Genomic DNA, 20,299 nt, shown 5'->3' with positions numbered 1-20,299 from the left:
AACAGTGAAAATTTTGAAAAATTTTAGCCGGACAGCACGCGTTCAAACTTATTTAGTTAGTTAGACTGTTTTTGAAAGTCGAGTTTGGCAAACTCGACTTTGGGCTGGAATACAGACACAATAGTGGCGTTTTTTTTAAACGCCACTATAGTGTTCGTTTTTTTTAAACGCCACTATAGTGTTCGTTTTTCAGCCCAAAGTCGAGTTTGCCAAACTCGACTTTCAAAAACAATCTAACTTACTAAATAACTTTAAACACGTGCCACGCGCCTAATTTTTTCCCAGAAATAGTCTGTTTGGCAATTTTTTCCAGGAAAGAGAGAAACCGAGTCGAGACAGAGAGAGAAAGCGAGATCGAAACCGAGAAAGAGGGATATCGGGAAGGGGGGGGGGGGAGACAGACTGAGAATGAGAAGAGGTTTCGCGGTGGGCTAGGTTCTACTCCGGCGGCTCCGGCTCCTGCTCCGGCTTTGGCCAAGTGCAGCTTTGGGTAAGTTCTGAAAACCCGTCTTTTTTGCTTTGTGTTATAGTCATATAGATGGGTTTTGTGCGCAATGTGTTATGAGAACTTTTGATTTCATAAATTTGGCCTCAAGAGGGGAATGAACGAGTTCTGTAGCAATTATTTTCTTAGTTGATTGGTTCTTCTTCTTTTCTTTTCTTTTTCTTTAAAAAAAAAAAAAAAACTTCTTTTTTGTTTTTAAGATTGATTTTATGGTTACAATTGTTCTGAAAGCCAAATCAGATGCAATATGATGTTATGGTTACAATTGTTCTGAAACTCAAATCAGATGCAAATTGATTTTATGGTTACAATTGTTCTGCTTTTGTTGGCTAGTACCTGTTCATTGGCTTTGTACTTTACTGATTTTACTGCAAATTAAGGAAGGAACACGTACTACTATATACTAATAACAAAAAATAGTAGAATTTGGTATGGCAATCTGGAAGTGTAGGCGTATTGTGACTAATTTTTGTAAGGGAGCAGTTTAATATCAGATGCAAGCTATGTTTTAGATGAATATCATATGCAAGTTAAAAACTATTGCTTCTGTCATGATATCCACATCCTCCACACCAACACCACAACCAACCAAATTCACAGCATCAACAACACTGACATCTCTGGCTAACAATTGTTTTTGAATAGGGGTTGTATGTTCTACATAAATGTCTATTTTAGGATCAATGGGGTCAAGACACTTAAATAGTTCCTGAGTATCAGCATCATTGGTCAAATATCTTAGGCCATTGTGAAGATCCAACCCAAGCACAAGAAAATAAAACTGGACATAATCTGACACTCCCAACACCACACAATAATGCTTAACCCCCAGTATAGAAAAGCTATCTAAATCCACATTATCATAGACTTTCACCTTACCGCGTATATACTTCCTCTTAACCGAGTGGTGCAATAGTCTATTGCTACTAATAGAGTGGCCTCTGTTGACTCTTCTCTGATAAGGCAAGGAGCAGGGGACATGAGAGACTAGGATGTTCGTTTTATTAGGGTCCTAATGATTAAGAGGCAGAGTTGATGGATGATTTCTTTTGGTTTTTGGCAGCCAATTTACTTGTAGAGGATGATGGTGACCATTTGAGATGGAAGTTGACAAAGAATGGAGATTTTAATATCTGCACATTTTATCATAAGTTGCGTAGTTCTTCTTCCATTGTTTTTCCATAGAAAGTTATTTGGAAGGTTAAGGCACCCTGGCATGTCTCTTTCTTCGTTTGGACAGTTGCTTGGGATAGGATTCTTTTTTTTTTTTTTTGATAGGTAAGAAAGATGTATATTCAAAAAACTGCTAAATGCAAAGTAGCACCAGCATATCAAAAGTACAAAAAAAGATGGAAAAGCAAAAACATAAAAAAACACTAATTACAAAGAAGAAGAGAGCTAAGGAATAAAGGAAGGGAATCACTAGATGTGAGTCCCCAAGCCCTAGTCCAATCAAAAAGGGAACTAGAAAAGAGGGCAAGCAGTTGGTCATTAGATCTATCCAAATCCTCAAATGTCCGCCAATTGCGTTCCCTCAAAATACACCACATCAAACACAATGGAATTAATTTGCGGAGTAGGGGATTTGATTTTGTTGATTGGTGCATCATGTGTCGTTGTGGTGGGGAGACAATGGAATGTGTTGCTACATTGTGGGAAGGCTCATCGTTGGTGGAGCTTTGTCTTTGGTGCTTTTGGGATTTCGTGGGTTTTCTCAAAATTGGTTGCAGATTTCTTTTTTGGTTGTTGGAATTGGTTGGGGAAGCATTCATCTAGCATTTGGAATTTAGCTCCGTTGTGTTTGATGTGGTGTATTTGGAGGGAACAAACCGGCAGACTTTTGAGGACTTAGATAGATCCGATGAACTGTTGCTTGCTTTTTTTACTGGTTCCCTTTTTGATTGGTCTAGGGCTTGGGGACTCACATCTAGTGAATTTCTCCCTTTGTTTCTTAGCTCTCTGTTTCTTTGTAATTAGTTTCTTTTTTCTGTTTGTTGCTTTTGTAATCTTTGATATGCTTTGTGCTTCTTTGCATAAAGTAGTTTTTTGAATATACATCTTTCTTACTTATAAAAAAAAAAAAGGTGAAATTTTGACCAATCATCTTTCTTGTGAAAGTTGTAAATTAAAAAGTCAACACACAACACAACACAAGTATTTTAGATGACAAAGACAGTGTTAAGTACCCTATACACCCCAAAATATCAACAGAAAAATAAAGTGCTAACTTCTAAGTACCCCACATAGCAAATAACTCCAAGTGGGGACCAACTTATTTCAAAACAATAAAACTGCACGTGAAGATGTTCAACAAACAGACAAATTATGTAGATTATCCACACACACACACACAAAACAATATAAAGTAGATTATCTCAACGCATTTAATCTCACCTATCAGTTAACAAAGTCCAACACAAACAAACAAAATGAAACAAAAATACTCTTCAACAGAAAAAATCACCGGCTTTATATAACACAGCAAAATCCAACACAAAACCCATCTGCTACTACCTATACCCAAAAAAACACAAATAAAAAATTCTGGGTTTTCATCACTTACCCAAAATTGTACTTGGCCGGAGCTGGAGCTAATGGAGTTGACCCTAGCCCGTGGAGTATACCCTAGCCAAGGCAGTGAAAGGCGAAAGGCGCCAAGGCCTTGTATCGCCCAAGGTGACGAGGCGCCAAAAAGGCACTAGCCTAAGTGAAGCAAGGCGCCAAATTCTAAATATTGTTATTTTACATATAGGGTTCCACTCTATTGTATTTGATGTATAAGAATATTATATGAACAAATCTAACTCCATTCCTAATGGATAGGAGCTGGTCTATAAAACCAGTTTTTGGGTTTGAATCCCAACTAAAAAATTACTCTCCATCCAAATATCAACAGTCAACTAAGTCTAGATAATTATCAAATATCAACTAAGTCTGAATATTAACCTAAATCACCATTTAAATATTAGTCTCCATCCAAATATCAACTAAATCTGAATATTAAACCAAAATATTTTTCATAACTTCATATTAGAAAGAAGAAAACTCCTAAACAAAACATTGAACTTCATGACTATCCATGACAAAACAAAAGCATTTGAAGATTGAACATTCTGCCTATTAGTCTATTTAATAGCCTAAATGTGGGTGTTAGTTTTAATCTAATGGTCATCATTAGACTCTTCACTTAAGTTTCCATCACTTTCAAAGCCACTTGAAGCAGATTTATAGCCATCAACATTCTCTTCCACGGTCTCATCAGAATCAACATCTTCCTCTTCAATATTTGGTTGTGATGTTGAGGCCTTTGAGCTTGCCCTTGATTTTGTTTGGAATCTAGTATTCTTCCTTGGTTCTCCAACACCAGCAGCTCTTGCCACTACACCCCATGTCAAACCATCATCATCATTATCAAAAACCAACTCATCTTCAACATTCATAGATGGTTTAGCACCTATTTCCCCCAACAACCATTCATTACTTTCATCTATATCATATAAGGAGATGGGATCAATAACATCACGCTTATCATATCGTGCCTTCATCTTTTGATTATACTTCACAAAGAACAAATCATTTAGTCGTTTTTGTGCAAGTCTATTCCTTCTTTTTGTGTGAATCTACAAGCATTTATGAAAACTAAGTATTAGACTATAGCGAATAATTAAATCATTGGAATTTTCTATGAAATAAAGTAGCTCATTAAAGGATAAAATCTACTTATTATACTTAAAAACTCACCTGCTCAAACACACTCCAGTTGCGCTCACAACCACATGCACTACAAGTCAAGCTCAAGATTTTTATAGTTAATTGTTGCAAATTCGGAGTTGAGCTCCCATACAAACTCCACCATTCAGCTATGTTAAAAAAATAAGTATGAGTAATGATATATGATATATCATAGAAGTCATATTTTTTTATTTGTAAAAAGTGCCACTATTCTAGTCATTATAAGTTAGATATAAATGCTTTCTTACTTGGAGCCCTTGTCTTTCTTGATCTTTGAATGCCAAAGAGTCCTTCAGCTTTCTTATACATGGATAGCTCAACCATGATCTTGTCCTGAATTTTAGTACTAGGAACTAGTCTTTGTATACAAGCATACAATTCTGCTGTAATTTCATGATTTGTCACTATGTTAGGATCAAAATAGAAATACTTTGGATTCAAGAAATGACCCACTGCATGCAAAGGATGTAGTTGACATTCCCATCTCTCATCAATGATTTTAAAAATATTTGAATACCTTTCTTTATTCTCATTAAAAGCTTTTATAATAGCTTCTTTGGCCCTATCCATTGCCTCATATATGTAACTCATAGTTGGTTTTCTCTCATTGTCAACACTGGGAAGAACTCGAACAAGAGGGCCCATAACTTTAAGAATGTAAACTATAGTATTCCAAAAAGAAGGCATCAAAATCATTTCTACTACTCGTTTAGCATTTGCTTCCTTTGCCCATCTACTATGAACCCACTCCTCAGAAGTAAACATGGCCCTTAGGCTATGCTTTTGCTTAAAAGTGGATTTTATTGTAAGATATGAAGTGCAAAACCTAGTTTTCCCAGTCCTAACAAGCTCTCTTTGGTTTGTGTATTCTCTCATCATTTTTAACACACCCCCATGGTTGTAGATATATCCAGTCAATTGAATGGCCCTTTCCAAAGTTTTTGCAATTCTAGGAATTTTCCCAATGTCCTTCAATATAAGGTCAATGCAATGTGCAGCACATGCAGTCCAATTCAAATTTGGCCTTTTTGTTTCCAACAACTTCCCAGCCAACACATAATTAGATCCATTATTTGATACTACTTGGACTACATTAGCCTCCCCAATTTGTTCTACAAATGCATTGAGTAATTTGAAAGTTTTTTCCCTGGTTTGCATAAAAGATGATGCATCAATTGACTTCACAAACATGGTTCTAGATGGGCAATTCACCAAAAATTTCATCAAGGTCCTATTGGTTCTACTAGTCCTCCCATCAGAGATAATAGAACAACCATATTCCTCAAAGATTCCTTGTGATCACTCAATAAATCATTTGCATAAGTCACCTCCTTTTTGAGAATTGGAACTCTTTAACTCATGGTAACTAGGAGGCTTCATATTTGGACCATACTGCCCAATAGCTTCAACTGCCCATTTAAATTCATCTAAGCGAGCAACATTGAATGGTATACCAGCTAGATAAAATAGTCGGCCAATATACTGAGAAGCTTGTGCTCTTTTCTCTTTGTCAAGTTTATCATTGATATTAGTTTGCTTCATCTTACCATGTTTCCTAAGCTCAACCACTTTTTCTGGGCTTAATGTCACAAAAGAATCCATGGGACCTTTCAATTTTTTAGACTTCAGCATTAATTTCACAGTTTTCACTTGGGTGCTACTGCCTACCCCTCTCTTACTAGAGCATGATTTTTTCCCTTTTTGGATAACTTCTACTTCCTCTACCTCATCATCATTTACATCCTCAATTTCAATCATATTATCTATATCATCAAAATCAGGCATCTTGTCATAGTTCTCCTTCTCACTCTTCTTCGCTATCATATAATGCGCAAGCTCTTCTCTAACATGATCAGGACATTTTAAACACTTTGTACTCTTTTTAAAATTCCCCACTTGATGCTCTGCTTTGCTCTATGTATCCCTCCCTTTGTGACTTTATTACAAAAGAGGCAAGTTACTGCATTTTTGTCTTCAACATTAACTAAATAATTATATTTCCATCCTGGATTTTTTCTCCTCCCATTATCTGAAGCCATTCTACATATAAAAAAATAAAACCCAATACAATACATTTAATAGGTTTCTATATTAAGCTAGCTATGTATCATTTACTATGGTTTAAGCTCTAAAAATTGAGTGAAGTAATGAGTTTGAGAAAAGGGAAAAATATAGGAAAAGAAAATAAAGAAAAAGATAGGGAGAGTTGCTGTAAGAAAGTCAGAGTTTGAGAGAAAAGGGTAAAGGAGAAAAAAAAAAAAGGAGGAGTTGCTGGAGATAGTCAGAGTCCAAGAGAGAAGGGTAAGGGAGAAAAAAAACCCAGAGAAAAAACAGAGAGGAGAAAGTTGCTAGAGACAGAGAGTCCAAGAGAGGAGAAAAGGGGGAAAAAAAAGGCAGAGAAGAAATAGAGAGGAAAGAGTTGCATGCTCTGAAAGTGTGGACATGGAGCATAAAAAAAAATTACCAAGGCAGTGAGAGAGAACTCAGAAAAAAAAAAAAAAAAAAAAAAAAAAAAAAAAGAATAGGAAAAAAATACCTGATGTTGGTTGACTGCCGACAACCATTGGCCCACTCTCTTCCAAACCCTAGAAGAAGAAAGACCCACTGCCTTGCTCTAAAAGTGGAGTGGTTCCCAAAATTTCTTATTAAATCTTTTGTTTTATGCTTTTTTTATATTAATTTATTTGATATAGTGGGTGACAGCTCATTCCCACTAAGGTAATAGTTTTAAAACCAACCTTGCACCCCTTTAAATTTACAAAACATGTCATTAGTGGCTTTAAATTGCAAAATTTACTTAGGCACTTGCCTCTCGCCTAACAACATATATCTGGGCGAGCACCTAGGCTCCAGAGGCGAGTGCCTCACTTAAGGCGCCTCACCTCAGTGCCTTTGAGGCGCTTTTCTCGTGCCTCGCCTGGGCGCCTAGGCAAGCGCTCAGAATGCCTTTGACTACATTGACCCTAGCCCATTGGAGTAAACCCTAGCCCGTCACAAAATCCATCTCCTTCTCTCTCGGTCTCGATATCTCTCTCTATCTTGGTCTCAATCTCGGTCTCTCTCAATCTTGATTGCCGATCCCTAACTCTCTCTTTTCCCCTCTCTTTTTCCCCCAATCTTCTCAGCCAAGGCACAAATTCATCGGGTTTTTTGGTTTTGTTTTCAGGGGAAGGGGAACGGCGTTGTTCCCCTTAATTTTTTTTTAATAACAATTTTTTATTTTATTTTAATTACGAAATTTTAAATAAATAAAAAGAGCCTAAACGGTGTCATTTTGGCTCACTTAACGGCACCACTTAACTGAGGCCTAACGGAATACTGAATTGACAAAAATTAAAAGTTAGATGACTGAAATGACAAAACTGAAATTTAGAGAACTAAAATGACAAAAGTTGAAACTTAAGGGTCAATTTTGGATTTTAACCAAAAAACTTTTACGACTTAAGTATTTGTTGAATTTTTACATATTCCGAGAAAAGAGTTAAATTTCAGCAATCTTTAGTTTGTTCGTGGATAAGTAGAATTTGCATGTTCTATTCACACAAGAAAAAAAAATAAAGTTGATGTTTAATCCAAATTCTACACAGCAGTAAGCATAATTAATTACCTAGATTAGGAAGCGTAGAACAATAGCGGAATTCGAAATGTTGTTTACACAACAAACTTTTTATTATTATTATTAATCTTGTAAATGAGATATGTCATTAATACAAAAGATAGTTTTACAAAGTTTCAAACATAGTTCAAACTGCAAACACCAAAAATGCCGAACTAGATCTGACTAAGACAATAAGCTGAAGCTGCAACACTGCCACCCAAACACAGTGTTATAAATATTTTAGTTGGAATGGAAGTGAAGAGTTAGTTAGGGACAGATTCAGGGGGGACTAATCCAAGGAAGTCATTTTAGAACTAAAAAGACTAATTCCACTTGACCCTATAAAAATATTTACGAAATCAGAGAAAGCCAATTTGTTGATAATAAAAGGCCAGGTTAACGAGTTCCCTTAGGGTATTAATGAACTACTTAAAAAAGTTTTTGATACTGCTTTCATAAAAAATATAAAAGGAAAAAAAAAAATTTCCTAAAGGCATTAGTTTATAAAATATTTTTTATAAACTTTTATAGAAAAAGAAAAAAATAATTGATTATTTTTTTTTTGCAGTTTTTTATATTTCCTATGAAAGTGCCTTAAGGACACTCGTTAAGTGGACCCAATATAAAAAACTATTAAATTTTTTTTTTTTTTCATTAAAAATTTTTAAAAATATTTCTTAAATTAATTTTCATAGGGAATTCATTAACTTTTCCCATAATAAAATTAAAATTTTGAAGCCACTTTCTCCCTTTCTTGATAAATGAGTTTTTGGTCCCAAAAGAAGAGGAAATAGGGGATTCGAACTGATGACCTGCATGGATCTCCACTTCATAATAGCTAATAAATATTTTTTTGTCCATTTTTATGTTGTTTTTGTTTCTTCCTTTAAATTAAGTCTTAGCAAAATTGTTATTTATTTATTGATTTTTTAGTTAGTGTTATTGTGGATAACTAAGTTGAAAGTTGAAAATTTTATCTGAATTTGTTATTAGTAGAAAGAGGTTTTGATGATTTATTTTTATTTATTTATTTATTTAATATGTATAATTAGTTAAACTATTACGGAATGAGTTCAAAGAGGAAAACTGTTGATTTGGTGTCAGAGGAAGGGTTTGGTTCAAAAGCAAAGAGGCAAAGAGTTGGTGGAGGAGGAGGAGGTGGAGTCATCTCCATTGCCGCCGCCTCTTCCAATTGCGAATCCTCTTTCTGGATTAGCGAATTATGATGATGATGAGGAGGAGGAGGAGGAAGAGGAGAGGCAGATGGCTGAACAAAATGGCAGTAGGGAGGGAGTGGAGAATGGCAATCGGGGTCAAGGAATAGAAGAGGAGGAAGAGGATCAAATTGAGCAAGGATATGGTGAAGGAAGGCGTAACCATGAGGTTGAGCGCCGGAGGGACTGTCCTTATCTTGATATTGTTAATCGCCAGGTATACTGCTCGTCTTTGATGCTTAAGATAAATTGACAAAATGGGCTTTTTTTTTTTTTTAAACTACAATGTCAATTATTTGAGTTAATTGTTAATGTTTTATAGGTTTTGGATTTTGATTTTGAGAAAACTTGTTTGTATATGCATTGTTAACTTCAGGCATGTATCTATGTTGAAAGCTTGAAAATGTTTGAAAACACAAGAACTGTTTAGACCCCTAAATTAAAATTACGGTTCGGTTGATTTTATTCTAACTTAAATCAAGTGCGGAATAGAGTAAATGCGAGCGGATAAACAAAGTAACTACTCTAAGCCACATTCATCATATCACAGCAGTAAAATGAAAGCTAAAATAGTAGAGAAGAAGAATGCAAACACAAGATAATACGTCAATGTGTTATCGAAGAGAAAACCAAAGTACTCGGCAAAAAACCTCTCCGTTGCCTTCCAAGCGGTAAATCGATCCACTAAAGAATAAGTTGAAGTACACGAATAACAAAAAACCCTCCAAGTTTAGTCTATCCCATGTACTCGAGCTCTCCAAGCTCCTGCTACCAACTGACTTTGCCAAGCCTTGTCTTCTCTAACTCTCCAGATCACGCAATTCAGCCCAATTGCATCTACCAAACATGTCTTCTTTCAATGCTTCCTAGCAGCACCAAAATCTCACTTTACACTCAAAATGGGTGTGGTAAGTGTTTGGGCTATCAACCTCTCAAGGATTTGGAAATAAAGAGGTAGGAGTTGAGGAAAACCACAATAAATTGTGTAGAGGATTGTAGGTATAACAATCTCTAACTCTCAAGAGTTGTGGCTAGGGTTTTCTCTCTGAAAAGTACTCCTCTCAATATGTAGGTAATGTGGGTATATATAATGTGTGTAGAAACCTGGTGTATCAGATATGACAAATTGGCAAAATATAATGTTTTGCGGGTATCTCGCAGGAAGGCCTTACCCGCGAGACACTCGCGAAAACCAGCTCACCATCTGTCATGACTCTTCGCATTCCAGTCATGTGCTGAGCACATACTTCACTTCGCAGGAAGGCTTCTCGCGAGCTACCTGCGAAAACTTCTTTGCTCTTCACTTTGCCTTAAGTCTTCACACTCACTCTCACTCTCACACACAACCCTTGCAAAGAAATTCTACATAAAATACAAGATACAGAAGATTGAACAAAATTACAATCAAATTTGACATGGAATTAAAGTCAACACAAAATAGTTGTAAATCACAACTTTTCATATGTAAATGCGTTTCTAGTGTGTGTATAGCTCATTTTGATGAGTTACATAATTTTTTTTTTTTTTTTTTTGGGTTTTAAGTATTGTTTTCGGTTGCTATTCTGTGCTTTGTAGGTTTTGGATTTTGATTTTGAGAAGTTTTGTTCTATCTCTCTGTCGAATTTGAATGTGTATGCCTGTTTGGTCTGTGGGAAGTATTATCAAGGAAGAGGGAAAACGTCTCATGCATATATACTCACAGCCTGGAAGTAGGCCACCATGTTTATATCAATCTTCGGACTGAGTAGGTTTATTGCCTTCCTGATGGATATGAAAAGAAACATGCCAAAATGTGAAACATAAGCAAATAACCAAACAAAGTCGCAATGATAGGAAAAATTGATGCATGGACATGGTCTAATGCTTATGCATGTGTACCCTTCTTCACCCACACGACACGTGCATTTGGGGTGATATCCCTAGAGGATTGGGTACTAGAGTTATGATTCTCAAACCTTTGACTAAAGCTTGCCAAACAGGATGTGATGGTATCTATTATCTTTATCACATCACCAAAGCCATTATCAGCTTCTCGCCCTTTTGATTGCTTGGTGTTCCAATTCCCTTTTCCTTGACCTCTTATCTTTTGAGAATCTGCTTTCTTCAATGCGTGAAGTTTATAATAGTTAGGTCTTGTGTGTCCTCTAACTCTACAATGGTGGTAGAAATGTTGAACTTGAGGACCTCTTTGAGACTTTGGAAGAGATTTCCCTTTAACCTTGGGTTTAGCCATATATGGATTTTGAGGTTTTGTCAAAACCTTTTGAGCAGTTCCATTTGGCTTCTTTTCCACTTTTACATTCTCAACACCGGGTGTTGCTACCATTGGTTCCTTAACTTTAACAAATTTCATCTCTTTGGACACATTGGCACTTGAACTACTCTCTCCGAAAGATCCTAAGTCACTTTTGTTAGAAAAAGGCTTTTGATGTGCAAGCACCTCGTTAAGTTTCTTGGAGGCAACGCGCTCCACTTTGGCATTAGCTTGAATCACTTCAAGCTCAAGAAACTTGATCTTAGAGTAGGCCTCGGTTAGTTCTCCATTCAGCGCCTCAACTTCACACTTCGTTTCCTTGTACCCTACAAGTATGCTCTTGTAGTCTTGTTCAGCTCTCTTCATTTTTCTGATGGCTGCCTTAGCCACTTTAGCATACTCTCTCGTTTTCTCAAGAAGAGAATTATAAGATTCTTGCAGTTCCTTGGTTTCTTCATCTTCATCATCGGATTCTTCCCTAATTCCCATAGACTCTACTTCGGTGTGCTCGCCAAGTTCTTCCATTAGAAGGCTCAAATCTTCCAATGAGTCCACGGGTGCAATGGTCATAAATGCGGAGTAATTTCCTTCTCTGTCATAGCTTTCTTTTGAATCAGAATTTGAACCATCTGAGTCACTAAGGGTAGTTGCAAAGACTTTACCCTTCGCTTTCAAATACGTGGGGCATTCCTTTTTTACATGCCCATGCCCTTTGCACTCAAAGCATATGACCATTTTAGATGGTGAGGAATCTCTTGAATCCTTCTTCTTGAAGTCTTTCTTGTCCTTTTTAAACTTTGAGAATTTGCCCTTCTCAAAAGACTTTCCATCTCTCTTGAACTTTAGGAACCTACGGAAGTTCTTAGCAACGTATGCCACATCCTTTTCAACCTCATCCTCATCCAAGGATTCTTGAGCTTCCAATCTCTCATTGATTGTCTTGAGAGCAAGAGATTTGCTATTTCTTTGAGATGGTAGAGATAGCTCATTTGTTTGAAGAGAACCAATGAGTTCTTGAATTTTAATCTCATTAAGGTCTTTGCTCTCTTCGATGGTAGTGACCTTTACACGGAAACTCTCCGGCAATGAACGTAAAATCTTCCTCACAATCTTGGAGTCCTCCGTAAATTGAATTTCCCAATCACCATTTCATTTAGCTTCCCATAAAATGAGTCGAATGACTCATCTTCACTCATTTTCAGCTCCTCAAAGCGTGTGGTAAGCATTTGCAACTTAGTGTCCTTCACCTTTTTGGTGCCTCCATAGGTCGTCTCCAAAATTTGCCACACCTCCTTGGCAATTGTGACATAAGAGATCCTGTGAAATTTATCAAGGGAAACATCATTGAAAATAGCATTTAAAGCCTTGCTATTAGCATTAGCTGCCGCAAGAGTTGCCTTATCCCATGTGGATTTGGCGGCTTTCGGCCTAGTCTATCCTATCTCGACAGCATCCCAAACACTATCATCAATAGAACATAGAAATGCCCTCATACGGACTTTTCAAAAAGCGTAATTGCTCCCATCAAAGTAGGGTGGAGCATTAAGTGATTGAGATCGGTCCATCTCAAACAGGGTTTAAGATCACACTTAGGTAATGAAACCACAGTAAGTGTATCTGCTCTGCTACCAATTAAAAGTTCGAAAATGTGTGAAAACACAAGAGTTGTTTAGACCCCCAAATTAAAATTATGGCTCGGTTGATTTTACTCTAACTTAAACTAAGTACGGAATAGAGTAAATGCGAGTGGATAAACAAAGTAACTACTCTAAGCCATATTCATCATATCACAGCAGTAAAATAGAAGCTAAAAGAGTAGAGAAGAAGAATGCAAACACAAGATAACACGCCAATGTGTTATCGAATAGGAAACCGAAGTACTCAACAAAAAACTTCTCCTCTGCCCTTCAAGCAGTAAATCGATCCACTAGAGAATAAGTTAGAGAATACGAATAACAAAAGACCCTCCAAGCCTAGTCTACCCTATGTACTCGAGCCCTCCAAGCTCTTGCTACCAGCTGATCGCCAAGCCTTGTCTTCTCTAGTTCTCTGGATTACGCAATTTAGCCCGATTGCATCCACCAAACATATGACTTCTTCCAATGCTTCCCCAGCAGCACAAAAACCTCACTTTATACTCAGAATGAGTGTGGTAAGTGTTTGGGCTATCAACTTCTCAAGGATTTGGAAATAGAGAAGTAGAAGTTAAGGAAAACCACAATAAATTGTGTAGAGGATTGTAGGTATAACAATCTCTAACTCTCAAGGGTTGTGGCTAGGGTTTTCTCTCTAAAAAGTACTCCTCTCAATATGTGGGTAATATGAGTATATATAGTGTGTGTAGAAACCTGGTGTATCAGATATGGCAAATTGGCAAAACATAATGTTTCGCGGATATCTCGCAAGAAGGCCTTCCCCGTGAGACACTTGCGAAAACTAACTATCACCATCTGTCATGACTCTTCGCATTCCAGTCATGTGCTGAGCGCATACTTCACTTCGCGGGAAGGCTTCTCGCGAGCTACCCGCGAAAACTTCTTTGCTCTTCACTTTGCCTTGAGTCTTTACACTCTCTCTTACACACAACGCTTGCAAAGAAATCCCACATAAAATATAGGATATAGAAGATTGAACAAAATTACAATAAAATTTGGCACGAAATTAAAACCAACACAAAATAGTTGTAAATCACAACTTTACATATGTAAATGCGTTTCTAGTGTGTGTATAGCTCATTTTGATGAGTTACATAATTTTTTTTTTTTTTTTTTTGGGTTTTAAGTATTGTTTTCGGTTGCTATTCTGTGCTTTGCAGGTTTTGGATTTTGATTTTGAGAAGTTTTGTTCTGTCTCTCTGTCGAATTTGAATGTGTATGCCTGTTTGGTCTGTGGGAAGTATTATCAAGGAAGAGGGAAAAAGTCTCATGCATATACTCACAGCCTGGAAGCAGGCCACCATGTTTATATCAATCTTCGGACTGAGCAGGTTTATTGCCTTCCTGACGGATATGAAATTGACAACCCCTCATTAGATGACATTCGACATGTTCTGAATCCCAGGTGTGCTTATATTTTTGCAAAGTGCTTTCACTATATTTTTCCTTATCTGTTTCATGCTGTCATATTCTCTATTAGCATATCTCTCTGGGCGTGTGTGTGTGTGTATGTGTGCTTGTGTGTGCACAGCCACATGCATCCTATGGATGTGGATGTGATGGCTGTCAATTGGATATGTTTGCTTTGATCCTAGTGGATTAGATTTTTCCTTTGAAAGAGAACCACCATGGTCTCTGTGTGCGTATGTGTGCTTGAGTGTGCACAGCCACATGCATCCTATGGATGTGGATGTGATGGCTGTCAATTGGATATGTTTCCTTTGATCCTTGTGGATTACAGTTTTTCTTTGAAAGAGAACCACCGTGGTCAGCTTCATTAAGTTTCTCAGTACTATTTATGATAGTAATATGCTATCTTTCATTCACACTGTATTTTATGTTTTATTTAAGAATTTAATTTAATGGATTATGTACTTATAAGCACTTAATTGTTGATTATTTTTGGCTACTATACATGCAGGTTTGCTAGGGAACAAGTGGAACAACTTGACAAGAACAAGCAGTGGTCTAGGGCACTTGATGGTTCTGATTACCTTCCAGGAATGGTACTTATTTTGGCCTTAAACCAAATTTCTGTTTTATTGTTGGAGATTTTATATGATATTAAATGGGACCTTTTGAAGTGTTAATCATGATTTTAGCAAATTTCAGGTGGGGCTTAACAACATCAAAGAGACAGATTTTGTGAATGTCACAATACAATCTTTGATGAGAGTTACTCCTTTAAGGAATTTTTTCCTTATCCCTGAAAATTATAAACACAGCAAATCTCCACTTGTTCATCGATTTGGAGAACTCACAAGAAAGATCTGGCATACAAGGAACTTTAAAGGACAGGTATGTTCCCAGTCTGTCACATTGAGTTAATGGTTCTTGAACATGAAATTCATATTTATCAAAATTCTTAATTTTTTACAGGTAAGCCCACATGAGTTTCTACAGGCAATTATGAAAGCCAGTAAAAAAAGGTTTCGGATTGGTGTGCAGTCTGATCCAGTTGAATTCATGTCATGGCTTCTTAACACACTGCATGCTGATCTTAAAACGAAGAAAAATAGAAGCATTATCTACGATTGCTTTCAGGTTGTCTCTATAATCGTTCTTGGTGACTTTGTTGCTAGTAGTTGGATAGTCAGTTGCACTTATCTAAAGACATCTGTACACTTTTATAGGGAGAATTGGAGGTTGTGAAAGAGATTCATAACAAAGCTTTCTTGGAGAAGAAAGATAACAGTGATGACCAGCATGCTGCTTCAAAACTCATAGATGGTGGAATTGAACATGATGCTGTTGTGACAGAAACTTCCAGAATGCCATTCTTAATGCTTGGACTGGATTTGCCACCACCTCCTCTCTTCAAAGACGTGATGGAGAAAAATATAATACCCCAGGTATTTTGATTTCTCAGTGTGTTTGGTTGCATAATAAATGAGATGTATTTTCTGTTGTCCTTAGTAGTTTTTCCTTTGGGGTTGATTCTAATTGACTAAGGGTTTACATTTTAATATGGGGTTAAAGTGATGGCCCAACGGTGATGGAATTCTTTATAATGTCCTGTGTTTGTGATTCAAACCACACCTCCCCCTCTCCCACTATTTGCCAATCTTTAAAAAAAAAAGAGTTTCTTATAAAATAAAATTTTTTACATTTTAATATTGGTAGAGACTAGAGAGGGATAGAGAGAGGCTTTTTTAAATTGTGGAATTAGCGAAACCCTAATGTGTAGTACAATTGGTTAGGGACCACACCTCATGAAGTGGAGGTTACTATTCAAATTTCCTCTTCCCCTTCTTCTTGGGGCTAAAACTTATTTTTGAAAAAAAAATGCGGAGTTGGCAAATGCTTTTAAGGCCTTCTTAACTCCTTGAAAAGTGTAATGCTTAGGAAAGGGGTGTGGGCAAAATTGTCTATGTGTGGTTGTGATGGGGTTATGGTTTAGGAGGATTTGTGGACTTAGTTTAGAACCTTTTTAGAAGAAATATTAGGGTTCAAGAGAGAACGGATTTGATTTATGGTTAAAAAGAGAAGGAAGAAAAAAGCCATAGAATTATTTTCTAGCGTGTGAACAATGCACGAGAAAATAGTGCCATGAACCATACCATAAATAGTTCCGTGAGAAAGAAAAGAAGAAAGAAAGATGAGAAAGGAGGAAAAAGAATACTACGGCCAAGTTGCCTCAATACTCAAAACGCTTGACATTTTATTGATCAATTCTAACTTATTTGAGTACAACTGCATAGACCCTACTCTTAACCTCTCTTAGTGGAACTGGGGCAGGGCTTCTACTTTGACTAGTGAACCAAATCCTAATTGAATTGAACCAAAGCCCACACATAACAACCCATTAACTATATAAGACTGACTTATTAATAAAAGAAGACCCATGGTCCATAACTATTGTTCATACTGGCAATTGTAGAATTGCTAAAATACCCTTGACTCTAGAATGACAAAATAAAACATTAAAGCCTAATTAACTACCATGGGCACTTATTGTTTAGCTTTGCCTTAACCTTAGATTTCCAAAGAGGATATTGTTTCTCTAGCCATGCTATGGTTATGCCATCCGTATGTGTGTGTGTGTGTGTGAGAGAGAGAGAGAGAGAGAGAGAGTTAAATTTGGTTGTTCTTTCTTGGGATTTACAGCTGCAGTATTCAAAGCCATTTTGTTACTGTGTAAAAGTTAGAGAAAGCCAGTGGTAATACTCTAAAGTGACTCTGAATTGAAATTTTTCCTTTTTCTTTTTAAATAGTAGAATTGGCAAGTTCTTTTAAGTTCATTTAAGAAGTTATTTTTGGTTCTGTTTAGTGCTAAGAATTGGCAAGTTATTTATTTATTTTCCCCTTTCTCTTGATTAACATTTGCAACATTCTATGCCACTTTGGTACTGTGTTAAAGTTGCGTGAAATTGGCCTATTCTCTTATGGCCTTGTTTAGTTTGAAAGGAAAAAATCATGCTAAAGAATTGGTTCATTTCTCTTACGAATGATTACAAAAATTTCAAGCATTTTCCATTTATTTCTCTCTTATATTTTGAGAACCAACTGGAAGGTATTTTTTTAGAATAAAATAAGAGGACATTTTTGGTGATATTTGGAAGAGGCTTCCTGTTTGGGAATTTAGGCTGTATATCCATTCTCAATTTATATTTGCATTGCATGACATCAGTATTAACTGCAGCACAAACTCATTGGTATATACGTCTAGCTAAATCAAATTGGCCTTCTTTATATTGCATGTTGGAAAAAAGGTGCTCTGCAGAAGTCCTTGAAAGATATTAGTACTAGAGAAAATTTGTGGGTTTTTATGTATTTTTGTTAGTAGTATTTCTTTCAGACCAAATTTTGCATATGCTTTTGTTATAGGTTCCACTCTTCAACATCCTGAAGAAGTTTGATGGTGAAACTATCACTGAGGTTGTCCGACCTCGTATAGCAAGGATGAGATACCGTGTTACCAGATTGCCACAGTATCTAAGTCTCCCATGCGTCGATTTACAAAGAACAACTTTTTTGTGGAAAAAAATCCTACATTAGGTGAGATTTCATTCCTATATTTAGTAGTTATATGATGAATAATATTGTCTGAAACTAGGCCAACTCGTGTGCCTTGTGCTGAATGATGTAACTTTGTCTCAGTGAACTTTCCCGTGAAGAACCTGGAGTTGAAGGATTACATTCCCTTGCCAACACCTAAGGAGAATCGGAATTGTGTTCAAAGTATGATTTGATTGCCAACATTGTTCATGATGGTAAACCTGATGAAGGGTACTACAGGGTATTTGTACAGAGGAAGTCAGAAGAATTATGGTAATCCCATATTTCATCAATATGCAAAAAATTGAAATTTTGAATTTTTTTTTTTAAATGTAACAAATATTGCAATTGACACTTTTGGCATTCAATATTTGCAGGTATGAGATGCAGGATTTGCATGTTTCAGAAACACTTCCTCAAATGGTTGCACTCTCGGAGACTTATATGCAGATTTATGAACAGCATCAGTAATGGAGGAGTTCAAGTCCTCTTGTTAAATGTTGATTGGTTGTTTATCAAGTTTAGGTGATCATAGTGTAATATTTTTCAAACAGATTATGAAATATCATAGGAGAAAGGAGAGAAATTATTTTCTTGCAAGATACACTAACTCTTGAACTTTCACATGTGCTCCTCACATGGCCTTCCACAGGTGTTGAGTCCCGAGCCAATCACGAGATCAATTATCTTGAGAAAATCTTCATCACTTAAGACTAAACTCATTACAATTAAATCTCACAAAATACAAGGAAATAAAAGGCGAAAATGCATTTTTAGTTCTTATATTTTGGGCCAATTTTTGTTTTGGTCCCTAAACTTTATTTGCGCCTACCTGAGTCTTGGAAAATGAAAATTCAAGTCCATTTTGGTCCCTATTGTCGACCCACTAATAGAAAATTCTAACGTGACAAATGAAGTGCATTGTTGGCACTATAAAATGTCGACATGGCTATTAAAATAATATTAAAAAAATTACATGTTCCTCTTGAAAATGGAAAAAATAAAATTTTGGGGAGAATAAAGGGAAGGAAAAAAGAAATTACTTGTTATTAAAAGAAATAAATTCATGTAATTTGTGTCAGCTTGACTGATTGTTCTTGGGTGCTCCTATCCAAGTCGTTGGTGTGATCACATGCGTGTTGGATACTCTAATCCAACAACTCATGGTCAAGTCAACTATAATAAAAGTCTTTTATTTTATTTTATGCTAGTATTATATCTGTGTGATGCACGACTTAATTAAGAATCAAGTGTATATTAAAGAAAATATTTTATTAATTTAAGAAAAATTAAATTAAAATAGATAACAAAACTAAAGTAAAGTTTTTCTATTAAAAAAATCATATATAAACCCAAAATTAATTGAATAGAAGATAGTAGATAATTATGTAACTAATATAAAAGGAGATGCCGAATCAAAAATAACTTCATTAGCATATTTAGATATGATAAGAATTAAGAAGTTATACCTTTTGGCAAGGTCCTGCATGCCCAAATATATATATATATATATATATATATATATATATATACACACATATAAGTGGGTTAAGTCTACAACCTGCTAGAAAAAAGTTATAAAGTATAAACCATACATTAGGGCATCCATACCCACCAATATAAATCAACATAAATCATAGCTAACATGCACATTAAAATTTAAGATTCAAAATATAATGGGAATTAAAGCCCTTATAGACATGCATGTTTCCATGATATTGGCAAAAAATAATATACACAAAAAAAAGACCTAATCACTTGATGCATACTAAAAATTTTAAAAAGTAAAATTTTCTCATATACATTGCAAGATTTTTTTGTCACACCAAAACTTTATGGTCAATATCATGTTTTAGATAAAAACAATAGTTTAATTGTACTTATCAATAATTTTAATGTGAACTTATTTGTTTATAATCATGTGATGTTGCAACAGTCATTTAACAAAGTATTTAGGAGTAATCAAGAAATTCATTGTTAAAAATATACACTAATAAATTAATTTATTTCTATTGATAAGACATAATTGTAGCATTAATAGAATATTTCATCTAGCCTGCAACTGCATATTTAGCACCAACTTTGATCAGAATAAAATATTTACAAAAGCAAGCAACAAAAAACTTTTAAACAAACCACGAAGATAGGATGTATTTGTGCAAATTGTCCAAATCAAACTAGTATGGTAAGCCAAAAAAAAAAAAAAAAAAAACCTTCAATCAAACATATTTTCAAATGGTTTGAATTTTATAATTAAAAATTGCAAAAAACTTGAGTGAAGAGAAATACATACTGGCTATGTCTTTGGGGTTCAGTGATTTATATATTGGCATGTATTTCTCT

General features: G+C 35.7%; 1 protein-coding gene and 1 pseudogene across 1 annotated transcript; one reads left to right on the top strand and one right to left on the bottom strand.

The window, feature by feature from the left end:
• Positions 1-3,666: 3,666 nt before the first annotated feature.
• Positions 3,667-5,428, bottom strand: LOC115964702. Its single transcript, XM_031083963.1, has 3 exons — positions 4,486-5,428; positions 4,247-4,365; positions 3,667-4,125 (listed from the first exon to the last, which is right to left on the bottom strand). Exons 1-3 carry the CDS (start codon positions 5,426-5,428, stop codon positions 3,667-3,669), a joined length of 1,521 nt encoding a protein of 506 aa, XP_030939823.1.
• A 3,471-nt stretch (positions 5,429-8,899) lies between these two features.
• Positions 8,900-18,551, top strand: LOC115962598 (annotated as a pseudogene).
• The last annotated feature ends 1,748 nt before the right edge of the window (positions 18,552-20,299 follow it).

The sequence above is a fragment of the Quercus lobata genome, chromosome 10, assembly GCF_001633185.2.
Source record: "Quercus lobata isolate SW786 chromosome 10, ValleyOak3.0 Primary Assembly, whole genome shotgun sequence".
NCBI lineage: Eukaryota > Viridiplantae > Streptophyta > Magnoliopsida > Fagales > Fagaceae > Quercus > Quercus lobata.
Note: the sequence above shows the minus strand (reverse complement) of the source record. Positions and strands in the feature narration are given on the sequence as shown.